At 44.4% G+C, this 21764-nt stretch overlaps 1 protein-coding gene across 1 annotated transcript in view; it reads left to right on the forward strand.

Annotated features, from left to right (window-relative positions):
- Shc3 (SHC adaptor protein 3) overlaps positions 1 to 21764 on the forward strand; it is a 144272-nt gene that overhangs the window by 111548 nt on the left and 10960 nt on the right. Inside the window, exons 8-11 of the mRNA XM_051194291.1 lie at positions 2479 to 2620; positions 3739 to 3826; positions 4648 to 4806; positions 9786 to 10081. Coding sequence (XP_051050248.1) covers positions 2479 to 2620; positions 3739 to 3826; positions 4648 to 4806; positions 9786 to 10081 — 685 coding nt within the window. The remainder of the gene's footprint in view (positions 1 to 2478; positions 2621 to 3738; positions 3827 to 4647; positions 4807 to 9785; positions 10082 to 21764) is intronic.

The raw sequence follows: 21764 nt of genomic DNA on the forward strand, positions 1-21764 counted from the left end.
TGTTTACATTTTAGTTGTGTGTGTGTGTGTGTATGTGTGTGTGTGTGTGTGTGTGTGTGTGTGTGTGTGTGTGTGATGTGTGTAGGTGTTTGTCTTGGTATCTTTTCTGTTGCTGTGATGAAATATCCTAACAAACGCAACTTAAGGAAGAAAGTCGTTTTCTGATTCAGAGCTCAAGGTGAAGATCACCATGGTAGAGAAGCTGAGGCAACTGGTCACATACAAGAATAAGAGGCAATAAGAGTCAGTGTTCAGGCTGCTTTCTCCATCTTACACAGTCCAGGATCCTGCTGCCCAGAGAATGGCCCTACTAATAAGTGGGCAGGTGCTCCTGCCTTAATTAAACCACAATCAAGATAATGCCCCATGCAAATTCCCAAGGGGCCATCTCTGAGGTGATCACAGGTTCTGTCAAATGTGTGTGTGTGTGTGTGTGTGCACACAAGCATGTGCACACTCATGAACACACATGCAAGGACCCTGAGGAAGACTTCAGGTATCATCTCCTACCACTCTCTACTTTATTCCCTTGAAGTATGGTCTCTCACTGACCCTCTACTTTATTCCCTTGAGGCAGGGTCTCTGACTGAACCTGAAGATCACTGTTTTCCTGCTAGGCTGGTGGCTGGACGCTCCAGCAATCCCCCGTCTCTCACTCCCTAGCACAGGTGTGGGAGTTTCAGGTGCATGCAGTAACACTTAGCTTTTTAGGGTGTGCCCAGGGTCCAAACCCTTGCCCCCATGCTTATGTAGCAGCGCTCATACCCACTGAGCTCTCTCCCCAGTCATCAGGGTTCTTGTGGCTTGTTTTTGTTAAACCCCCTGGGTTGCTGCGAGCTTCTGATTAATTCCAAAGTTCTGAAAAAGTTGAGTCAGATCCACAAAAATCTCTGGCCAGTTTTGAGTATTTGAAACGTAATTCAGAGGTCCACATTCTGCTAATTTTTTTTTCTTTCTTTCTTTTTTTTTGGTGAGGCAATCTTCATTTTTACATGATTTTATTATTTAAATTTCATGGCTTACTGAAATACATACACGTATTTTAAAGCTTCGGTGCTCTTTGTATAAAATTTTTATTTTCCAATTAAAGGTGATTATTCCCTATGTGGCTGGCATAGTCCAATTAGTAGATATCTGAATAAGACAGACTTAGTCCAACCTCTCACCTCATTTTTACAGATGCCCAAGATGTAGCTGGCTGAGGAAATGGTGACTAATTTCTTTCTTAGGTACAGTGTTCATCCATTTTAGCAAGAGCTTTGGTATAATTCCATTGGTAAAGTGCTTGCCTAGGAGGCCCTGGGTTCCATCACCCACACCACAAAAACTGGGCTTGGCTTCCTACGCTTGTAGTTTAGGCATTTGGATGCAGAAGCAAAGAATCAGAAGTTCAAGGTTGTCCTTAGCTACATATGGAGCTCAAGAGAATCCTGGGAGACAGGAACCCTGTCTCAATATATAGGAGTGGATATATAGAAATATAAAACAATAACAAAATACCTAGGGCAGGCTGACTTTACGAAGAAACGAGGTCTGTGTAGCTCATTCCTTTAGAAGCCAAGTACACAGTGCTGGCATATGCTTAGCTGTACTGAGGGCTTCTTGGATGAATTTCATCTTAGCATAAGTGCCCAAGAACAAAGTGGAGGTCACCTCTTAAAACAAGAAGCCAGAGAGCCCCCAGGTCCATGATTCTTCCAAAGGGCATGTACTTAATGACTTATGGTTCTTCCATGGGGCTCCGCTTCTGTTTTTATATCATGTTTTTAATATAATATTTTATTAATTCATCGAGTCTCACATAATGTGTTTCGATCATATTCACTCCTACACTCTCCAGCCTGCTCCCAGATCCACTCCTCACTCCTTCCAACTTTCTGTCCTCTGTTTTATCTTTTAAAATGCCTCGATGATTCCAGTTTGTGCTGACCATGAGCTCATGGGTATGGGGCCATCCACTAGGCAACCTACAAGGGGCCACACTCATACAAAAACCAACAGTTCCTCCCCAGAGGCCATCAGCTGTCAGTAGCTGCTCAGTGCCCTGCCTCATATGTGCACTATGCTAAAATGGTTACTGGCTTGATCTTGTCCAGGTAACTACAACTTGTGAGTTCATGACTGCACTGGCCCTGTCTTGTCCAAGAGACATTGTTTTGCTCCAGACCTCCCCAAACTTTGGGGCTTACAATCTTTCTACCCTACTCTTCTGCAATGGTCCCTAAGTATTGGGGAGATGGAGAGGGTAAGGACTGACAGATTTATGTAGATATCCCATTTCTGGCCTAGAGACTTCTTCTTAAAGGCCCCGCCATCTTTTAACACTACCACTTTGGGGACCAAGCCTCCAGCAATGAACCCATGAGTGTTGGAGGCCACTTTAAACCTTATCCAGTGTCTGTTTCTATAGCCAATGTCAGAGTCATTAGGTTTGCCTGTGCTCAGTTCTGGTGACAGTCACTGAAAATCTTTTAACAGAATGCAGAGTCTAGATGAGCCGTGGACTGAAGAGGAGGGAGATGGCCCCGATCACCCATACTACAACAGTGTTCCCAGCAAGATGCCTCCCCCTGGGGGTTTTCTTGACGCTCGATTGAAAGCCAGACCTGATGCAGCCCAGGTGAGTCTGGGGTTCTCTTCTTGGGTTAAAGATGACCCCCGTTTGCATTTATCGTCTTCAGTGTTATTTCTGGCTAGTTTTCCACTTAGCCCTCACAGGCTTTTTCCTACTGACGTCACAAAGCACATGGAAAGGGTTCGGTTTGACATCACAGTGCATTGACCAAATGCCTCAGAACCACAGTGCCGTGTCTGAGACGGAAGTAAAAGCGATCTGAGTCATAACACCGATTCCGCCCTGCTGTGGGGATCACTGTGGGGAAGTCCTGGGGCAGGAGCCTGAAGCAACGTCACATCGCAAGCACAGTCAAGAGCAGAGAGATGTGTGTGAATTCTCCCGTGCTTGCTTGCGCTCAGCTCGCTTCCTCCACTCTTATTCAGCCCAGGTCTCCCTGCCTAGGAAGTGGTGCAGCATTCAGTGGCCTGGGCTTTCCAAGTCAACTGCCTTAAAAGGCCAATTCCCCCTGTTAACATTCCTATGGACCAACTCATGAACACATGAACAATCTCTCATTGAGACTGTCTCCCCAGACTCATCTCTTCTCGGTTGTGTCATCAATTAAAACAAACCACCAAGCTGTCCAACTTGAAAAATCTTTAACTCAAAATTGCTTCCTAAAACTATTATGTCTCCATCTTTTCTGGAAGCTTAAAAGATTTTTCCCCCTCTCTTTTGTGGTGCTAGGGATGGAACCCAGAGTCATGTGCTTGGTGAGCTGAGAGATGCGTCCAGCCCTGGATATAATAAGGCTATTGGTGCCAATAAAAATGTTAGCACAGCAGTGACACCAAGGCTCTGACACCGCAGCTTCCTGGTCCTCAGGGAGTGTGCTGCTCTGAGAGTGGATGCTGCTGGGACAAGAGCTCTCTGTGGTGGCTCTTGGGAGGAATTATGAGGATCGTGAAAACAAAGAGAGAATTGTAGCATTAATGAGACTGTGGATATTTTTTTACAACCCTGCAAGCTTATCTGTTGCATACAATGCCACTGTGAGGCTGAGGCAGGGAAGGAAAGGCAGGTGTCAGAGAGGATGCATCAACCCCCAAAGCCCTGCCCACTACAAAGATGAGGAGTGAGAAGACACTTCCTTCTTTCTGAGTATCCACATATGTCTCTAGTTTGCAGGGAAAGAACAAACTTATTACCAGGGAAGACACTTAGGAGACACGTTTGGTGAAGACTGGCATCGAGCACCCACCAGGCAAGGTAAGAGCACCCACCATGTGATTCACTGACCGTGGGTGAGAGTCCCTGGAGACAACAGGAAAATGAACATTCTACAGGTGTCTGAGACTCCATAGCTCACTATGTCCTAAGCTCATAATCGATTTCTCTTTTAGTTTTTAAATTTCTTTTAGTGTTTGGTGACGCAGAGCCATCTTGTACAGTTCGGACTGGCCTTGAACTTGCAGTGACCCTCCTGCTGTAGTCTTCTGAGAGCTGGGATGACAGGCATGAGTCAGGTCACCTGGCTTCAAGATCTTATTTGAAAACAGTAGATCTGTTCTCTCAGAACAAACAAGAATTTATTCATCTACTTCCCAAAGGAACGTTAGCAGGGTCTCTGTTATACAAGAGAAGCAGAGATGTTCACACACAGAAAGAGTGACCCAAGCAGGTGCCATGGGCAGCACTTTCCATATTACTTGTCTTGACAAAACAGCTGAGACCTCCAGGCCCAGCCTCAGCGCTCCTTTGGCTCACTGGGAGGTCACATTGAACACTGAGGCAGTGGAACTCAGTGCTGAGCTCCCAGGGTCCTGAAGCACCACCATGGTTGGCCACATTGGGCAAGGCTTTAAACCACCAGTGCCAGCAGATTTTTTTTCCCCATGAAGGACTGGGAAGTTTCTTAACTGAGGCCTGGAACTGACAGACTGAGAGAGAATTAACCGTTTAACCATGAGTAAACATTCTCACCAGCAAGTGGGAAGAGCTGCTCTGTGGAATTCTGGGTAGCCCAGACACAGAGGCTAGGACAGTGTTGCCATCCTAAGAGGTAACAGGGCTCACTTTTCTTGGTGCAGGTTCCTTGGACATCTATAGTGCTCCAGAAGGGAAAGCACACATGGCTCCAGTAGGAGAGATACCAACCTATGTCAACACCCAGCCAGTCCTTGCCCAGGTGTGGCCAGCAGCAAGCAGCAGCACCGAGAGCAGCCCGCGGAAGGACCTCTTTGACATGAGTAGGTGTCTGTGGTCTCCCTGTGCTGCCTTTTATCCGATATCCGCATCACTGCCCGATTTTCTGCTGGACTTAGATGGGGTTCAAGTCAGGTGTTGGGGTTACACATCCTCCCTGTAGTCAACTGGTTTTCCTCTTGAAGACACAAATATGCATGTCCATTTGAGTATTACCTGACTGTGCTAATTGTTGTGTGATTTTAGAGGCTATAGAGATGAGTTGGCCATGGTCAGAGATGCCGTTCTGTCAGCAAGGACCGTCAGATGAGAAAATGCTATCTATATACCTTGTTGACAGTGCCCTCCCTCTGTTACCTCTTTCCCCCCCTCCCACCTCCCCTCCCTCCTGTCAGTCCTCCCCTTCTCCCCCACTCCCTCTGCTTGCCCTCCCCTCCCTGCCCCATCCATGTGCTCCCATTTCCCCTCTCATTCTTCCTCCCAGCCTCCTCCAGACATGTAGCCGGTGCTTACCACGTGTCAAATACTTTTCTAATTACTGAAGTGATACAGGGGCATTGAAACAGATGGACTTACTCGGGTGGGGTTCAAATAACCAACTACACACTTTCAGGGGGCGACGCAGGGTGGAGGGAAAGGTGGGGACCCACTGGACTTTGTCATGTGGACTTGCTCTTTGCTATATAGTGACAGAAAATTGTGCCATTCATGAACTGTAATGTAATGAGTAGAAATTGTTAAGGAACTTGGAAAGAGTTTTGGAAGCTCATGAATATAAACATACATACATTCATATGGAGAGAGAGAGAGGGAGGGGAGAGCGAGAGGGAGAGGAAGAGAGAGGAGTTTATGTATGTGTGTGGGTATCCTTGTATGAGTGTGCCTGTGTGTGTGTGTGTGTGTGTGTGTGTGTGTGTGTGTGTGTGTGTGTGTGTGTAGGTCATAAGCTAACCTTGAGTGTCATCCCACAAGAGCCGTCTCTCTTGTTTTTGAAACAAGGTCGTTCACTTTGCCTGGAACTTGTTAACTAGATTAGCCTGGTTGGCCAGTAGATCTGCCTGTCTACACCTCATTGCTGGGATTGCAAGCACATACCTGCATGCCTCGCTTGTTTTTTTAAAGATTTATCTTTATATTTTACTTTCATGTGTCTTGAGTGTTTTTTTTTTTTTTTTTTTTTTTTTTTTTTTTGCCTGAACCACACGCGTGCCTGGTGACTGTGGAGCTCAGAAGAAGGTGTCAGGTCCCACAGAAATGAAGTTGAAGGCGGTTGTGAGCTATCAAGTGGGTGTTGGTAACTGAATCCAGGTCCTCTGTCAGAGCAGCAATTACTCTTAACCACTGAGTCATCTCTCCAGCCCCATGAGCCTGACTTTTAAAACATAGGTTCTGGGGATCAAACCCACGCCCTCATGCTAGGGAGGCAAATACTTTACCAGCTGAGCTAATCTCCCAGCCCCACATCTGAAACTCCCCTGCTTTAATTCTGTGAGAAGTTGATGGATGGAAGAGGGCTGGAAAGAACCAACCCTGACTGCCACTTGCTGAGCACTTACTACCTGATGCAGAACTCCCATCAAACACTGTTGAGGGGCAGGGCCTGGGGTGTCGGTTATGGATCACATGATCTTTTCATTTAAAAACCATTGAAAACAGACCAAGAAGTTAGGGCTATTTTCCCAGCAGCGACTCTTCAGCCCACGCTTCAGGTTTTCTTTACTTTATTTTTTGGTTTCGGCTTGTTTTGTTTTGAGACACCGTGTTTCTCTGTATCCCTGGTTAGAGTGGCGCACACTCAATAACTACGGCCAGTCTTGAACTCTCAGCATTCCTCTTGCTTCAGCCTCTCAGGTGCTGAAAATTACAGGCACGTGCCACCATGCCTGACTCCTGCTTGAGTTCTTGCAGTATCTCTCAACTTCAGGCTGGAGGCCTTGAGTATGAGCAGACTGTTTTAACTGTTTAATTTAGTCAATTTACCAGTGACCTTGGCCAGAGAACCTGATAAGAGTTTATATGCCTGAGCTTTGAGGAAAGGGAAATCTAGAGCCCTCCTACTCTCATCCATTAATTTCTATTCTTGTCCTGAAAATAAGGCACTAGAAAGTAGACAATGGGTCAAAAAAATCATTATCTGTTTAGAAGTGTGGACGTTAAGTCTGTGCATCCTGCAACACTGCTGCTAAATAGTAGTAGCAGTAGCAATGCTATTGATGATAGTGGTGCTAATGCTGATAATGCCAGTGATGAGGGTGATGCTGCTGGTGATATAAGTGATTAAGGAGGTGGTGCTGATGCTGGTGATGTTAGTGATGATGGTGGTAGTGATGCTGGTGATGTCAGTAATGGTGGTGATGATGCCGGTAGTCTTAGTGATGATAGTGTTGATGTTAGTTATTATGCTGGTGGTGCTGGTGATGTTAGTGATGAGGGTAGTGGTGATGCTGGTGATGTCAATAATATTGCTAGTGATGTAAATGTCTATGGTGGTAATGGACAGTGTGCTAGGGTTGGTAATGATCATGATGATGGCTGATGGTGGAGATAGCAAGGTGGTGATGATACAGAAACTGCAGAGTACAGATTTTCAGTACTCCATATAATCAGATTTTTAAAAATAGGATAAAAGGAAATCCAAGGAATGGGGGTGGGGAATGATCCTACCAGTAATATGTTTGTTGCACAAATGCAGTGACCTGAGTTCGATCCTGTAGAACCCAGGTGAAAATGCCAGGTGTGGCAACACACACCTATAATCTCAGCCCTGGAAGGCAGGACTAGGTGGCCAACCCAACGGAGCTCTGGGTTCAGTGAAGAACTCTTTTTCAAAGAATAAGGTGTAGAAGTGTTGGAAAAGACACTCAGCACCAATCTCTGGTCTTCACATGCATGCACACACATGCATGTGGACACACACACACACACACACACACACACACACACACACACAGAGAGAGAGAGAGAGAGAGAGAGAGAGAAAGAACACACAAATTATCCAATGGTTTTTAAATTGCTTCTCTTTCCCAGATTTGTAAAAGATTTAGTGATTCTCAAAAAAGATCTCATTTTACTTTGATGTGCCCTCCTTTTGTTCCCACCATTTCTTAACCTCTACCAGATTCGGCTTGTTTGACATCACCCACTGAGCAGCTGTAGAGTCCCTATGGGTATCCCAGAAGCAACGTGGGACTCGGGTGGAGCTTTGTCCAAGAGCGAACACTCCACTTCTTGCTGTGCCTGCGCTGATGCCGAATTCACAGTGTTGGCCCAGCACTGCACACCTTTTTCTCGGTGCTCTTACCACGCCCCTGTTGCCTGGAAAATCACACGCTGTTGTTCAATTAGATGTACTTAGCGGACTCGGTTGCCACTGGTATGTGTTGGTACTCACAGTCGTCTGAGCACTCGCTGGTGTGCTATACAGCAAGAAGTCTGTTCCAGAGCAGATTAAGCCAAGTGTGACGTCAAGACTCAGATACCAGTAAAGGTCAAGGCATAGGAGAATTTCTATCCTGGAGCCAGTCCACAAGAGGCACCAGGGGTTTCGATGGAAATCTATGGCGCATCAAGGTTTTCATGGAATCAGAGTTTTGAGGCTTGTTTTTCCTTTGGTATTGACAAGTTTGTATACAGGGTTTCTTTCTCCTTCTCCTTCTTCTTCTTTTAAAAGCAAAACTTTTTATCCTTTGTGGGTTACACATCAAGCATCTTAATTTTCATCTTCCCATTCCTTCATATCCACCCTGTGCCCTTGTAACCTCCCCTCAAAGTATAATAAGATTTAAGAAAAAAGAAAGGAGAAAAAAAATAAAGAACAGAGAAGAAAATAAAACTCTCATTGTGGAAGCTGTAGTGTGACACAGTGAGTCACGCAATGTGCCATTTATCTTTACCTGCCAGTGCTCATTACAAAAAGTCATTGGTCTGGTTTGAGGCCTCTAGGTTCTGCTACACTATCGATGCTGGGCCCTCACCGGACTCCTCTGGGATATCCTGCTGTTTCACTGTGTCCATGGAGATTCTGCACCTTGGGTCTGCAGGACCATCCCTTTCATGTGCTCCAGCCGATCATAGATGGGGTGGATTTTGGGGTGGGCCAATTCATAGACCTGGTTCTCAGCCTAGGTGGTTGCAGGGTTGGTCAACCCACCAGCTGCCCCTCATCCTCACCACCAGGGTGAGCTCTCCAGCACTGCTCCAGCTGGTTCACCCTATGTAGCAAGGGGCAATGGGCAGGGCCATTTCTCCTGCCTTCACACCCTCAGGGTGGGCTCACCCACACCTACAGCACCGGGGCCAGCTCTACTGTGTTGCCCAGGCAAGTTGCAGGAGCCTCTCTCCCGAGTGCTGCAGCTGGTGAGTGTTGTTGCTCCTGCTGGAGTTAGGTAGAAAAAACCGTACTTGTTACAGGTGAGGGTCAGGGCCAGATCTCCAGCTCTCATGACCTCAGGGACAGCATTCCCACCTGTTACAGCTGGCAAGGGGTCAGGGGTGGCATCTCTCCCTTGGCCACTCCACATTATGGCTGATGAGGGGCAGGGCCAGATCTCCCATGCTCACATTCTTGGCCACTCACCAGCGCCCCTGTCAGCAGGGTCAGCTCTATTGTGCTGCCCAGGTGAGGCGCAGGGCTCATTTGCCCGAATGCTGCAGGCGGCAAGGGGGCAAGGTGAGAAGGGACAGCTTTCTTAAGGAGGTGGCTAGTGGTTCAGAGAAGGTAGGTGGTGTGAAATGGCAAGTTGTAGCTGCCTCCTTGAGGTGTGCAACATTGAAATCCTTCTCTCCAGCTAGACAAAGCATGTGCTCGTATTCTCAGCACCAGGCACAACCCCCAGCTGTCTGGAAAGTAGACTCACCAGAGAGTCATGCCAAAATTTGGGCGGTGCATTTAAATTCTAGTTCCGACTATCCATCTCTGTTGCCAGCCTTCGTCAAGAGTTACATTTTAATTCTCATCTCTCACTCTATTTTTATTGCTCACTCTTCCGGGGATTGATTTGTTGCTGTCATATGTTGTTGACAGAGCCGTTTGAAGATGCTCTCAAGAACCAGCCCCTGGGGCCAGTGCTGAGCAAAGCGGCATCTGTGGAGTGCATCAGCCCTGTCTCACCCAGAGCCCCAGATGCTAAGATGCTGGAGGAGCTGGATGCTGAGTCCTGGTACCAAGGAGAGATGAGCAGGAAGGAGGCAGAGGCACTGCTGCAGGAAGATGGAGACTTCCTAGTCAGAAAGAGTACTACCAACCCTGGTTCCTTTGTCCTCACGGGCATGCACAATGGCCAGGCCAAGCATCTGCTGCTGGTGGACCCTGAAGGCACGGTGAGGCACGAGCAAGCACCTTCCAATAGGCTCATGACTACCTTTAACCATGTCTATCTACTAGGCTTGCATGGGACCACACCCACACTGCCTCTTTTATCTACATGTATCTGCCAGGGACAGGATACTTATGTGAGAAGTGTTAGTGATCTGTGCAAGTTATAAAACTTGGAAAGTCATTAAAACCCAGGAGGGATTCATGCCCTTTAGGATAAAGAAATGTGGTCTAGGATGATGGCTCAGTGGTTTAGAGAGCTGCTGTTCTTACTGAGGACCTAAGTTTGGTTACCAGTGCCCGCATTTGGTGGTTCACAACCCTCTCTAACACCAGCTTTGGGGAATCCAGTGCTCCCTCCAACCTCCACCGGTACCCACGCTCATGTGTATACATACACACTGATGATTGACATTTTAAAAGGAAGTCTTTTGTTAAAAGGTAATGGAATAGCGGCTAGGGAAGCAGCTCAATGGGTAGAGAGCTTGCCGTGTGTATTAGTCACGTTTTTGTTGCTGTGATAAAAATACCATGGCCAAAATCAACTGAAGGGAGTCTTATTTTGGCTCATAGTTCCAGAGGGAGCGTTCATATAAGGTGGAGATGGCATGGCCGCTGGAGTGGGAAACTGGCTGGTCACATTTTGGCCACACAATAGGACACAGGGAAGTGAACTGGAAGTGGGCAGTGCCCAGTGATGCACCTCCTCAGTAAGGCTGCACCTCCCGAAGGTTCCTTAACCTCCCCAAGCAGCATCACCAAACATTCAAGTACATGAGCCTATGGAGAACATTTTTCATTCATATCCCTATACCACACAAGCATGAAGGCCTGAGTGTGAATCTCTAGGATCGGCATAAAAGCCAGACATGGTAGCATCTGTAATCCTAAAGCCCTCGCAGTGAGATGGGAGGCTGCCTGGGTTACGGCTACTGTTGCTGTCATGAAACACCATGACCAAAGCAACTTGGGGAGGAAAGGGTTTATTCGGCCAACACTTCCACAGCACTGTTTATCATCATAGGAAGTCAGGACAGGAACTCAAGCATGACAGGAAGCTAGAGGCAGAAGCAGATGCAGAGACCATGGAGGGTGCTGCTTATTGACTTGCTCCTCATGGCTTGTTCAGCCTGATTTCTTACAGAGCCCAGGGATGGCACCACCCACAATGGGCTGGGTGTTCCCCCACAGACTACTAAATGAGAAAATGCTGTACAGCCCGATCTCCCCCCCCCCCAAGGCAGTGTTTCTTTGTATTGTTTTGGAGCCTGTCCTGGAACTAGCTCTGTAGACTTAGGCTGGCCTGGAACTCTGCCTGCCTCTGCCTCCCCAGTGCTGGGATTTAAAGTCATGTACCACCACTGCCCAGCTAACAGCCTGATCTTATGGAGGCATTTCTCAAATGAAGTTCCCTCCTTTCAGATAACTGTAGCTCATGTCAAGTTGACATAAAGCAATGCAGCACAAAGGCAGAGGCCAGAAACTTCCCTGATGCTAGTTTCATGAGTGTAGATGGGAACAAAATGAGAGATCTCAACAAGTCTCAGACAAGGCAGAAGATGAGGACTGACACTCAAGGGTTCTTCTGTCTTCCACATGCACACTGGCATGCTCATACCATGTTCTCTCTCTCTCTCTCTCTCTCTCACACACACACACACACACACACACATGCACACACACTAAAGAAACAGGGAAATTGGCTTACTGTATAGACACTTAAAAAAAGTTATTCTATGGAAAAGGACCTCCAGTTGGAAGTGAAACTTAAAATATAAAATACAAAGATGACTGTGAAGGAAAAGATTTAGAAAAATAACACTTTTGGAAACTGGAGAGATTGCTCAGTGGTTAAGAGTGCTTGTTCTTACAGAGGACCTGAGTTCGATTCCCAGGACCCATCAGATGTCATATAACTGCCTGTAACTCTAGCTTCAGGGGATCTGATACCCTCTTCTGCACACATGCATGCAAATACACATAAACACAGACACAGGTGCACACACACACACACTCTCACAGGCACACACACACACATAGACACACACAAACACACATACACACTCACATATATAATACACACACTCTCACACACACACACATACACATTACAGTAATATAGCAACATCGCCATTCCTTCCTAAAACATTCATAATGAGCACAGAAGCTAAAACCTACTGGATTTTCAATATTTATCCCAAATAATTCCCAAACTGGGACCCCCAGGCTTTCCCATGGGCTAGAAAATGTCCTGGGCAGCAAGTATCCCCCATTAATTAGCCTCATGTTTTTCTGGTCAGAGAGGTACAGCCTCCTGACACCGAGATGGTAGTCTAATTTTGTCTGAGTGATTCTGTGGTTCCTCTGACTTGTCCATCGGACAATCAATAAGTGTATTTGACTTTACCTTGGGTATAGTCCAATAATTGCCAAGTTCAGTAAGTGCAATTTAATCAACTTAACCATTGAGCAAATGCCAGGGTTATTATTTTAAAACCTCTTATCCAGTGAAAAGTAAGGTAGAATTACTTAATAGAATTAGATCAGTGATGGGTGGGAACAGAACCAGGGTGTTTGGCTGTACTGTGTGTTTGGGCACAGATGAGGGCAGGGTTACCTGCTGTGATTCAGGAACTTGGACTGAGATGCCCACACACAGCCCTTGGAGCTTCTGAAGCATCTGTCTCTACAGGGCAGCCATGGCTCCAAGTATGCAACATTGTGAGTGCAGTGACTTCCCTGCTCATCTTCTGTGAAGGTTTTTTTTTTCTCTCTCTTAAACATACCTTCTCCAAGAAAGGACATGTTATGTGTTTGTAGACTTTTTGAAGTTTGCAAGCTTGATGTGTATATGTATGTAGTATGGACACATTCAACTGTGAGTATGGACGTATACTTGGCATGTATGTGTAGAGGTCAGAGGTCAATCTCAAGTGCCAGTCCTCACCTTCCACTTTGTTTGAGGAGGATCACTCATTATTTACCTCTGTGACCACCAAGCTGACTGGCCCGTGGGCTTTCAGGAATTCCCTTGCCTCCACGCCCCATCTTGCCATAAGGACACTGGGATTCCAGGTGTGTGCAGCATCTCTGGCTTAAAGTGGGTTCTGGGGGTCCAAAGCCAGGCCCCCATGCTTGCACTGAAGCTCTCTAGCTCCAAAGATGTGTGTTTGAGAAGAGACTGTTTTCTGCTTGGTTATCCAGTGTCTGTGTATCACACACACACTCTGAGAGCCACTTACTTACTAAAGTCTCTGGAGAAGGTAGGTGCCTGTGCTGTCACATGCACGGTGTTCTCTGTACAGGGGACAGTATCTATGGGGCAGATGGCAGGAAGGGGAGATTCGGGGTCACAGGAAATCTGTACACCTACATTCACTAAAGTTTGTTTGTTTCCCAGTCAGCAGCTGGAGGGGCCACCCTTTCCTGCTTTCTTTATAGAGTCCGTCTGCCTTTGCGGATCTGTGGGGTGACATTAAGGGGACATTTGTCACCTGGTGCTCACTTCTTTAGGTACATGTCACTAAGAGATGAACAGGCATCTCTTACAAGTTTAATGGTCTCAGCCAACCTGTGGTTGATCCTCACTTTCTTACTGGGCGTTTTTTGTTTCGATATTTTTTTTTTTTGAGCCATGGAATTTTTAAATGTATTCTTATCCGTCTTTTTTTCTTATCTGAAAATTTGGTCTGTGATTTCTTTTTTCTCAACAGATAGAAGTATCTTTCTTCAGCATGATTAAGCCAGATCCAGTTTTTCCCACTTGGTTTTTCTACTTTTCTTTACTCACAAATCACAAACACACTATATTTTTATATGTGTTTCTTTTCACTGCATAGTTTTATATGTCACAATTGTTCAAGTCCTCCATGGAGGGACTTTGAAATACAATAAGAAGTTGAGGACCCGTGTCTTTAAGTCTCTAAACAAGTGAGTTCATTTCCGTGTAACTGTTTATGAAATGTATTGTGCTCTCTGAGCCACTTCCTACAACATGCATGTTCTCCGCTTTGGGCTCTGTTTCTGGACTGCGGTTATGTTCAGACTGACCATTCATTCATTCATTCATTCATTCATTCATTCATTCATTCATGTGTAAGTACTGCCCTGTTTTAATCGTGACGACTTTGAAGCTGTCCTGACACCTGGTGTGTGATTTCTGCCCTCTTCATTTATACAAATCATCTGTGCTATTCTCAGACACTTATCTATTTAGATTTGTATTTTGGAAGTCAGGTGTGTTAAATCGCTCATCTGATCTTGATTTAATTTGGTGGGTGGTGTGTATTACTTCTTTTAGACTTTCCAATCTGTTAGAGTGCAGATTATAAAGTATGTCTTGATGGTCCTCTGGATCTCCTGGTGTCCATGGCTATGTCTCCCCATTCACCTCTAACTTGTTGATCTTCTTCCTCTAATTTAGCTAATTTGGCTAAGGGTTTGTCAATCTTACTAATTGTTTCAAAGAACCAACTCTTTGTTTCCTTGGTTGTTTGTATTATTCTCTTTGTCTTTATTCTATTGATCACAGCCCTCAGTTTGATCATTTCCTGCCATCTACTCCTTTTGGGCATTATTTCTTCTCTTTGCTCTAGACCTTTCAGGTGTGCTATTAGGTTACTAATATGCGGTCTCTCCTATTTGTTTGTTTGTTTGTTTGTTTTTAAAGAGGCACGTAGTGCTGTGAACTTTAGTCCTCTTAGAATTGCCTTCATCGTGTATATCATCTGTGTATATCATCTTTTCATTTTCGTTCAATTCTAAAAAGTTTTAAATTTCTTCTTAATATCTGACTTGACCCATTTTTCATTCAGTAGTGAGTTGTTTAGTTTCCATGATTTGTAAAATTTCTTGTTGTTTAACAGGTTAACAGCTTTAACCTGTAGGGGTCACATAGGATGCAGGTCGTTATTTCAATTTTCTTGTATCTGTTGAGGCTTGCTTTGTGTCTGAGTATGTGTGCAGTTTTGGAGAAAGTTATAGAACCTCATAGGAGGTGTTGAAATAATTTTTTTTTGTCTCTGGGTGAAATTATCTATAAATATCTGTTAGGTCCATTTGATTGATGACATCATTTAGCTCTATTACTTCTCTGTGTAGTTTTTGTCTAAATGAACAGTCTATTGGTAAGAGTGTGGTATTGAACTCACCCACTTTCACTATGTGAGGGTCAATAATATGCGATTTTAGCTGTAGTAGTATTTCTTTTAAGAACACTGGTGCCATTGTATTTGGTGCATAAATGTCTAGAATTACAATATCCTCTTGGTGTTTTCCTTTGATGAGTATTGAGACTTCTTTCCTGTCTCTTTAGACCAGTTTTGGTTTGAAATCTACTTTGTCCAATATTGAAATGGCTATGTCAGCTTGTTTCTTTGGTCTGTTTGCTTAGAATATCTTTTTCTAACCTTTTACTCTATTCTTGATGGTAAAGTATTCATCATAGGGTTTCTATTGCTGTGAAGAGACATGATGATCATGGAAACTCTTCCAAAGGAAAACATATAATTGGGACTGGCTTACAGTTTTACAGATTTAGTCCATTATTATTATCATGGCGGGAAGCATGGCAGTGTACAGAGATGGTGCTAGAGAAAGAGCTGACATATGGTTCTGCGGGCAGCAGGAAGAGAATATGCCACACTAGGCTTGGCTTGAGCATCTGAGACCCCAAAGTCTGCCTCCAGTGACCACTTCCTCTACCAAAACCACACCCACTCCAGCAAGGCCACGCCTCCTAATAGTGCCACTCCCTTTGAGTCTATGGGGGTCATTTTGTTTTTCAAATCACCATAGTGTGTTTCTTGGATGCAGCAAAAGGATGGACCCTGTTTTTGTATCTGATTTGTTAGTCTGTGTCTTTTTATTGATGAGAGTTATCAATGAGTGCTATTTATTGATTCCTGTTATTATATTTTGGAGGTGTGGCTTCCCCTGTCTTTTGATTTGCTGGTCTGAGATTATTTATTCCTTGTATTTTCTTGGATGTGCTTGAAGTTTTCTTTTTGTGCTGTTTGTACAGCTGGATTTATAGATAGGTACTACTTAAATTTGTCATGGAATGTCTTTCTTTCTCCATCTACTATGAGTGAAAGTTTTGCTGGGCAGAGTAGTCTAGGCTGGCATCCGTGTCTCTGAGAGTTTGTAGAATATCTGTCCAGGCATTTCTGGCTTTTAGAATCGCTATTGAAAAGTTGGATGTTACTCTAATAGGTCTGCCTTTATGTGTTATTTGGTCATTTACCCTTGTAGCTTTTAACATTCTTTCTTTGTTCTGTACATTTAGTATTTTGATTTTTTGTGTGTTATGGGGAGTTTATTTTCTGGCCCAGTCTGTTTGGTGTTCTGTATTCTTGTACCTTCATAGGCACCTCCTTTAGGTTATAGAAATTTTCTTTAATGATTTTGTTGAAAATATTTTCTGTGCCTTTGACCTGGGTTTCTTATTTTTCCTCTATTCCTATCATTTGGTTTTTTCATAGTGTTCTAGATTTCCTGGACACTTTTTTCCAGGTGTTTTTATTTTATTTGGCAGAGGAATCCATTTCTTCTATCATCTTCAATGCCTGAGACTTTCTTTTTCATCTCTTGTATTGTTGGTGAGGCCTGCCTCTGAGTTTCAGATTGAGTTCTATTAGTCAGGGTTCTCTAGTGTCATAGAACTTAAGGAATGAATCTCCTCTCTCTCTCTCTCTCTCTCTCTCTCTCTCTATATATATATATATATATATATATATATACATATATATATGTGTGTGTGTGTGTGTACATATATATATATATGTATACATATAGTCTATTTATATATCATATAGGGAATTTAATGCAATGACTTATAAGCTGCAGTTCAACTGATCCAACAATGGCTAGAATCTAGTAGTTGTTTAGTCCTACAAGGCTGAATGACTCAGCTGGTCTTTAGTAGATGCTGGAATCCCAAAGAAGTAGGCTCTAATGCCAGTGAGGCAATGGTTGTACTAGCTGGGTGAAGGCAAGCAGGCAAAGAACAAAAGCTTCCTTCTTCCATGTCCTTATATATGCTTCTGGCAGAAGGTGTGGCCCAAAGTAAATGTGTGTGTTCCCAAGATCCAGATCCAAGGCGTGTCTTCTGACCTCAAAGGTCCAGATTAGAAATGGATTCACCTACTTCAAACCAAGCAGAGTATCTCTCATACGTGTATCCTCAATTTCTGGATTTGTAGTTTGTCCCAGATGTAGTCAAGTTGACAACCAAGAATAGATAGCCATTACGAGCTCCCAAATTTTCATTTCCAGTCTTCCTCAGTTTGGGTTTTCTTTATTCATTCTATTTCCACTTTCATATTTTGAACAGTTGTTTAAATTCCATCTCACTGTTTGTGTTTTCATAGATTTCATTAGTGGATTCATCCATACCCTCCTTAAGCTCCTTGAGTGTATTTATTCATCACAATAATTTTGAAGACTTTGTCTTGTGCTTCAGCTGTGTTTTATTTCTCAGGGCCATCTGTAGTAGTGTGGATGATTGTGTCTTTTTGTTAGCATCTAGGCATCAGTGTTCAGGTTGATCCTAATTCTAGGGGCTGATATCTAGTGTTGTCTTTGTTGAGTGGGCTTTTGGTCTGTGGCTTCTGTTGCCCTTTCTAGACCTTAGGAGAGTGTGGTGGCTGCATGGTGCCTAGTAGGGTGTGCTTTTGAGTCCTTACCAGGAGTGGCCACTAGGGATCTCATGTTGAACTTGTTTCTAGTATTGGGAGTTGACACACAGGAATAGTGATGGGCTATAAGGGAAGTTGAGTCTGCCACATAATCTGTGGAGTCCACGGGGATTGGAAAAAGTAAGGGAAGACAGGCTCCTGCAGGTGATCTGCCACAGGGATGATGGTGAGAGTAGGGAATTGGAATTGTAGGATAAAAAGGAGAGTGAAGACTGTCTACATGATTCCCTGGTCATCTTGGCCAGCGGGTTTCCAGAGAGACCGCCTTGTATGTTGCCTGGTGAGGTAAAGGGAGGCTTTTGGGGTAGGAGAGGAAGGAGAGGGCACATTAGGTGGTGTGCTAACAAACTGGCTTTAAGACTGGGGAGTTGGAATTGGAGGATGAGAAGCAGAGTGAATCTCACCTACCTGATTCCCTGGCCAGCTTGGACAGAGGGTTTGCGTGGAGAGTGTCCATGCAATTGCTTTTGTTGTGTGCAACATTGAAGTTTATCAAATGCTTCTTCAGCAGGTTTTGATATTTAAAAAATGTGATTATTTTATCTTAAGCCCCCAAAGAGGTAGAATTTTCAGATGCTGTGAGCCTGCCAAACTGTACTTTTCTTGGTGGAGTAACTGGGTTGGGAGCACCTGTTCTTCAGAAAATTTGAAGTCTGCTCATAAATCAATGGGACTTCAGTGGGTGTGTACCTACCTGGTTTGGGTGGTAAGGTGACATGTTCATACTCACCTCTTAGTATAATTGAGGCTTCCCTATACAAGAGGTGATATTATAGAGAGTTCTCCCCTAATTGATAATTCAAATGGAACCCCATGGATAATCTATCTTCTGATTTACCTTTCCTTTAATATACATCACTAAAGTGTGTACTTATTTGTTAGTTTGTTCCCACTAGGTTATAATTTAGATATGAATAACCTTCTTGCTCTTGTAGTATCCTGAAGGCTTGGGACAGTGTCTGATATTTAGTAGGTATTCATAAAGTAGGTAGTCAATAGACACTGGGTAGATACTTGATCCTGCATGGTTTTTACAGATTATGAGCTGAGAGTCCAAGAAATTTGAGGACCAGGGTGTGTGTGTTGCGGGGGGCAGGGCCTCTGCAAACTCCGGAGCCTGTAGAATCACAATCCATGAAAGGCAAGAAGGAAAGACAGTTCAACATGAAACAATGGGAGCCCAGGGAGACTGATTGAGGTAAAAAAAAAAAAAAATACCCCGTGGTGGAAGTCAGCATTGGCCCTACAGAAAACTCAGAAATTACCTAGGATGTTGTAAAGTACAAGTGACATCTCCCATAAGGATGGGTTTTATTGAGCGGGAAGCAATGCTCAAGATCTAGAGGGGACAAGTCTGGGGTAAACAAGCATAACAGTCTGGGGGATTTGGGTGAGGTGTGGCTCTACACAGTGCAAAGATCATCAGGTTACAAACTACATCTGTTCCCACAAGTAAGCATATCCTTTCTTTGGTTTCCCTGGTGCTTATCTGTCAGCATGGAGGCCTCATGCCCTCTACAGGTGTGTGTGTGTGTGTGTGCGCGCGCGCGTGCGTGTGTGCGTGTGCGTGCGTGCACGCGTGCGCACATCCGTGACACTTCTAATATTGAACTACGGTGAGTTTTTACAGGTGAGGAACCACAAGCAAGATTACCTAAATAGAAACCTCCCAGAGTTCTGTCTTCCTTCATAGGCCTTGCAGCAAATCAGTTGTTATTATCAAAAAGAAATTAGCAGAGAAAAACCTTCAAGAATTCTGTGAGAATATAAATTTTTCACTTGAAAAATTGGTATTTAAAAACATGAAATGTTAAAAAAAAAATCTAGCTGAGTTTGCCGTCATAAAGAACAAAGAGGATAAAATGTATTTGCTAAGTCTTTATATCCACAAATAATTTTAAAAGACCTGTCCTGTGTGTTGACATCTACAGGCAAGAACAGAGAGCAACGGATTAATGACCTCACACTTGTGCTCTACGCTCTGTTTCTACTCTCATACAACCCAGAATTCCCTGCCTAGGGAATAAAGCCGCCCATAGTAGGTGGGTCTGCCCACATCAATTATCCTAATTAAGACAATCACCTACCAATGTGCCCACAAGCTAACCTGATCTAGACAATCCCTCATTTCCCCAGGCAACTGTGGATTGTGTCAAGTTAGCAGATGAAACCAATCATTACACCCTACTAACAACATTTTATTATATTTCACAAGCCAGTATCAAGGTGTGCAGAAGATGAGGACATGGCAACGTGATAAGGTTTTATCGGGAGCTGATTCCCAAGGCTGTGCTATCATATAGTTTTAATTCTGGAGTGAAATTCGCAGGACCATCAAGAATGCTTGTTAAATCATACCCACTGATGACTATTCTTTTGGGGGGCTTTTAACTGGATCTGATTATCTGGCTTAATTGATCCTACAGAGGATAGCTTTAGCTGAAAAGGAGATGGAAATGAAAGACTTAATTAAAAATGTAAAGTTGCCTCCTCGCTGCGAGGACACTGAAATAGACGCTGAACACGTTCTCTTCAATATTTATTCATCTGATTTTCATGGTAATTGGCTGGTCTCTGACTATAAAGGGGGAAACTTGGCAAGTTAGATTACTCAGAGAAAGGATGCAAAAAAACGGTCTGAGTCTAAATTTACTCGGGTGTCTAGCAGCCTCTGAGCTCTCTCACTGTGCACTGAGGTCACTGGGAAGCCAGAGGAGGCCAACCAACACAGCCCTGAGCCTCTGTGGTGGGGTGTTGAAGAAAGGGACTCTAAAATAGCATGGAAGAGAGCTGGTGGCAGAGGCTGTAGGAGGGGCCTCAGAGATGGATCTTTCAGCACCTGAATCATTCTGTCAGCCCTCCTGTGTCTAAAATTATCCCCCAAGTCATTCATGGTTGATTCATCATTTTGGATAAGCAGGGCCAGCAAGGTGGGGTAGATACCATGCTTGCATTAGGGGAAACCGTTATCACTCAAGTATCTAGTTCCTGTAGGCTTGACTCATGGAGCCTCTGGCATGTCTCAAAGCACACACTAGGGCTTTTACTTACTAAAGTGCTGTATGGTGGCGTCACTTCTACAGTCACTAGGGCTTTCTGTGTCTCCACTCGTTCTCTGATACCTATGCTAGATCACCTGCACTAGATCATGTGTCACCTGTGCTAGATCACCCGTGCCAGATCGCCTGTGTGCTAGATCGCCATGCTATATCACCTGTGCTAGATCACCTGCGTGTGCACTCTCACACGTCTGCAGCCGGGATCTGAAACCACAGTTGGCTCATTGTGGTTACGCCCACTCCCTATGACTATTTTGTCTTTATATTGTATTGATTTTCCAGGAAGGAAAAGAATAGGAATTAAGGAAAGGGAGATGTATTTCAAATACTTTGCAGCGTATTCTCGTTTGACCCCTTGTCATCTTGCTTATAAATATGATCAGGGTGTATCTCTGCCATTAAGAACATTAAAAGAGAACTTCCTGGAGAGCTGCAGGAGTGTAAAGACTTTTCCCTCAGGTTTCTGCTTCTTCGGAGCTTTCCCAAGCTTATCGACACCCTCTCTGTGGCATACAAGCATACGTTTGTACACTCTTACAAATTGTGTATTTAATTTCTAAAGGAGTCGTTATCCCTTAATTATTTTTTCATAGTTTGCTTTAATGGATGTAGTAATTTGTTTGTTTTAATGTCATGGATATCAGTTGAATTTTTTGTGGCTTCTGACTTATCATCTGAGGTGGGATTGGTCTGTTCTCTTTGTGATGTGTTTGTCAGATGTGCTCATGGCGGTACCTAGGAACAGGATGCTGTGCTGGTTGGTGTCCTTGTGATATCTCAGTTCTTTTTCCCTGTGTCTGTCCCTGACATTGTGTGTGTGGGGGGGGGGGGCTGAGAGGACAGAAACACATGGAGTAGGGTGTCTGACCCACAGAGGGGGAAGAGATTTGGAATTTCAACACCTCTCAGAAGTTCCTGGGGAACTGTTGTTC

Source organism: Phodopus roborovskii, unplaced genomic scaffold (assembly GCF_943737965.1).
Source record: "Phodopus roborovskii unplaced genomic scaffold, PHOROB, whole genome shotgun sequence".
Lineage (NCBI taxonomy): Eukaryota > Metazoa > Chordata > Mammalia > Rodentia > Cricetidae > Phodopus > Phodopus roborovskii.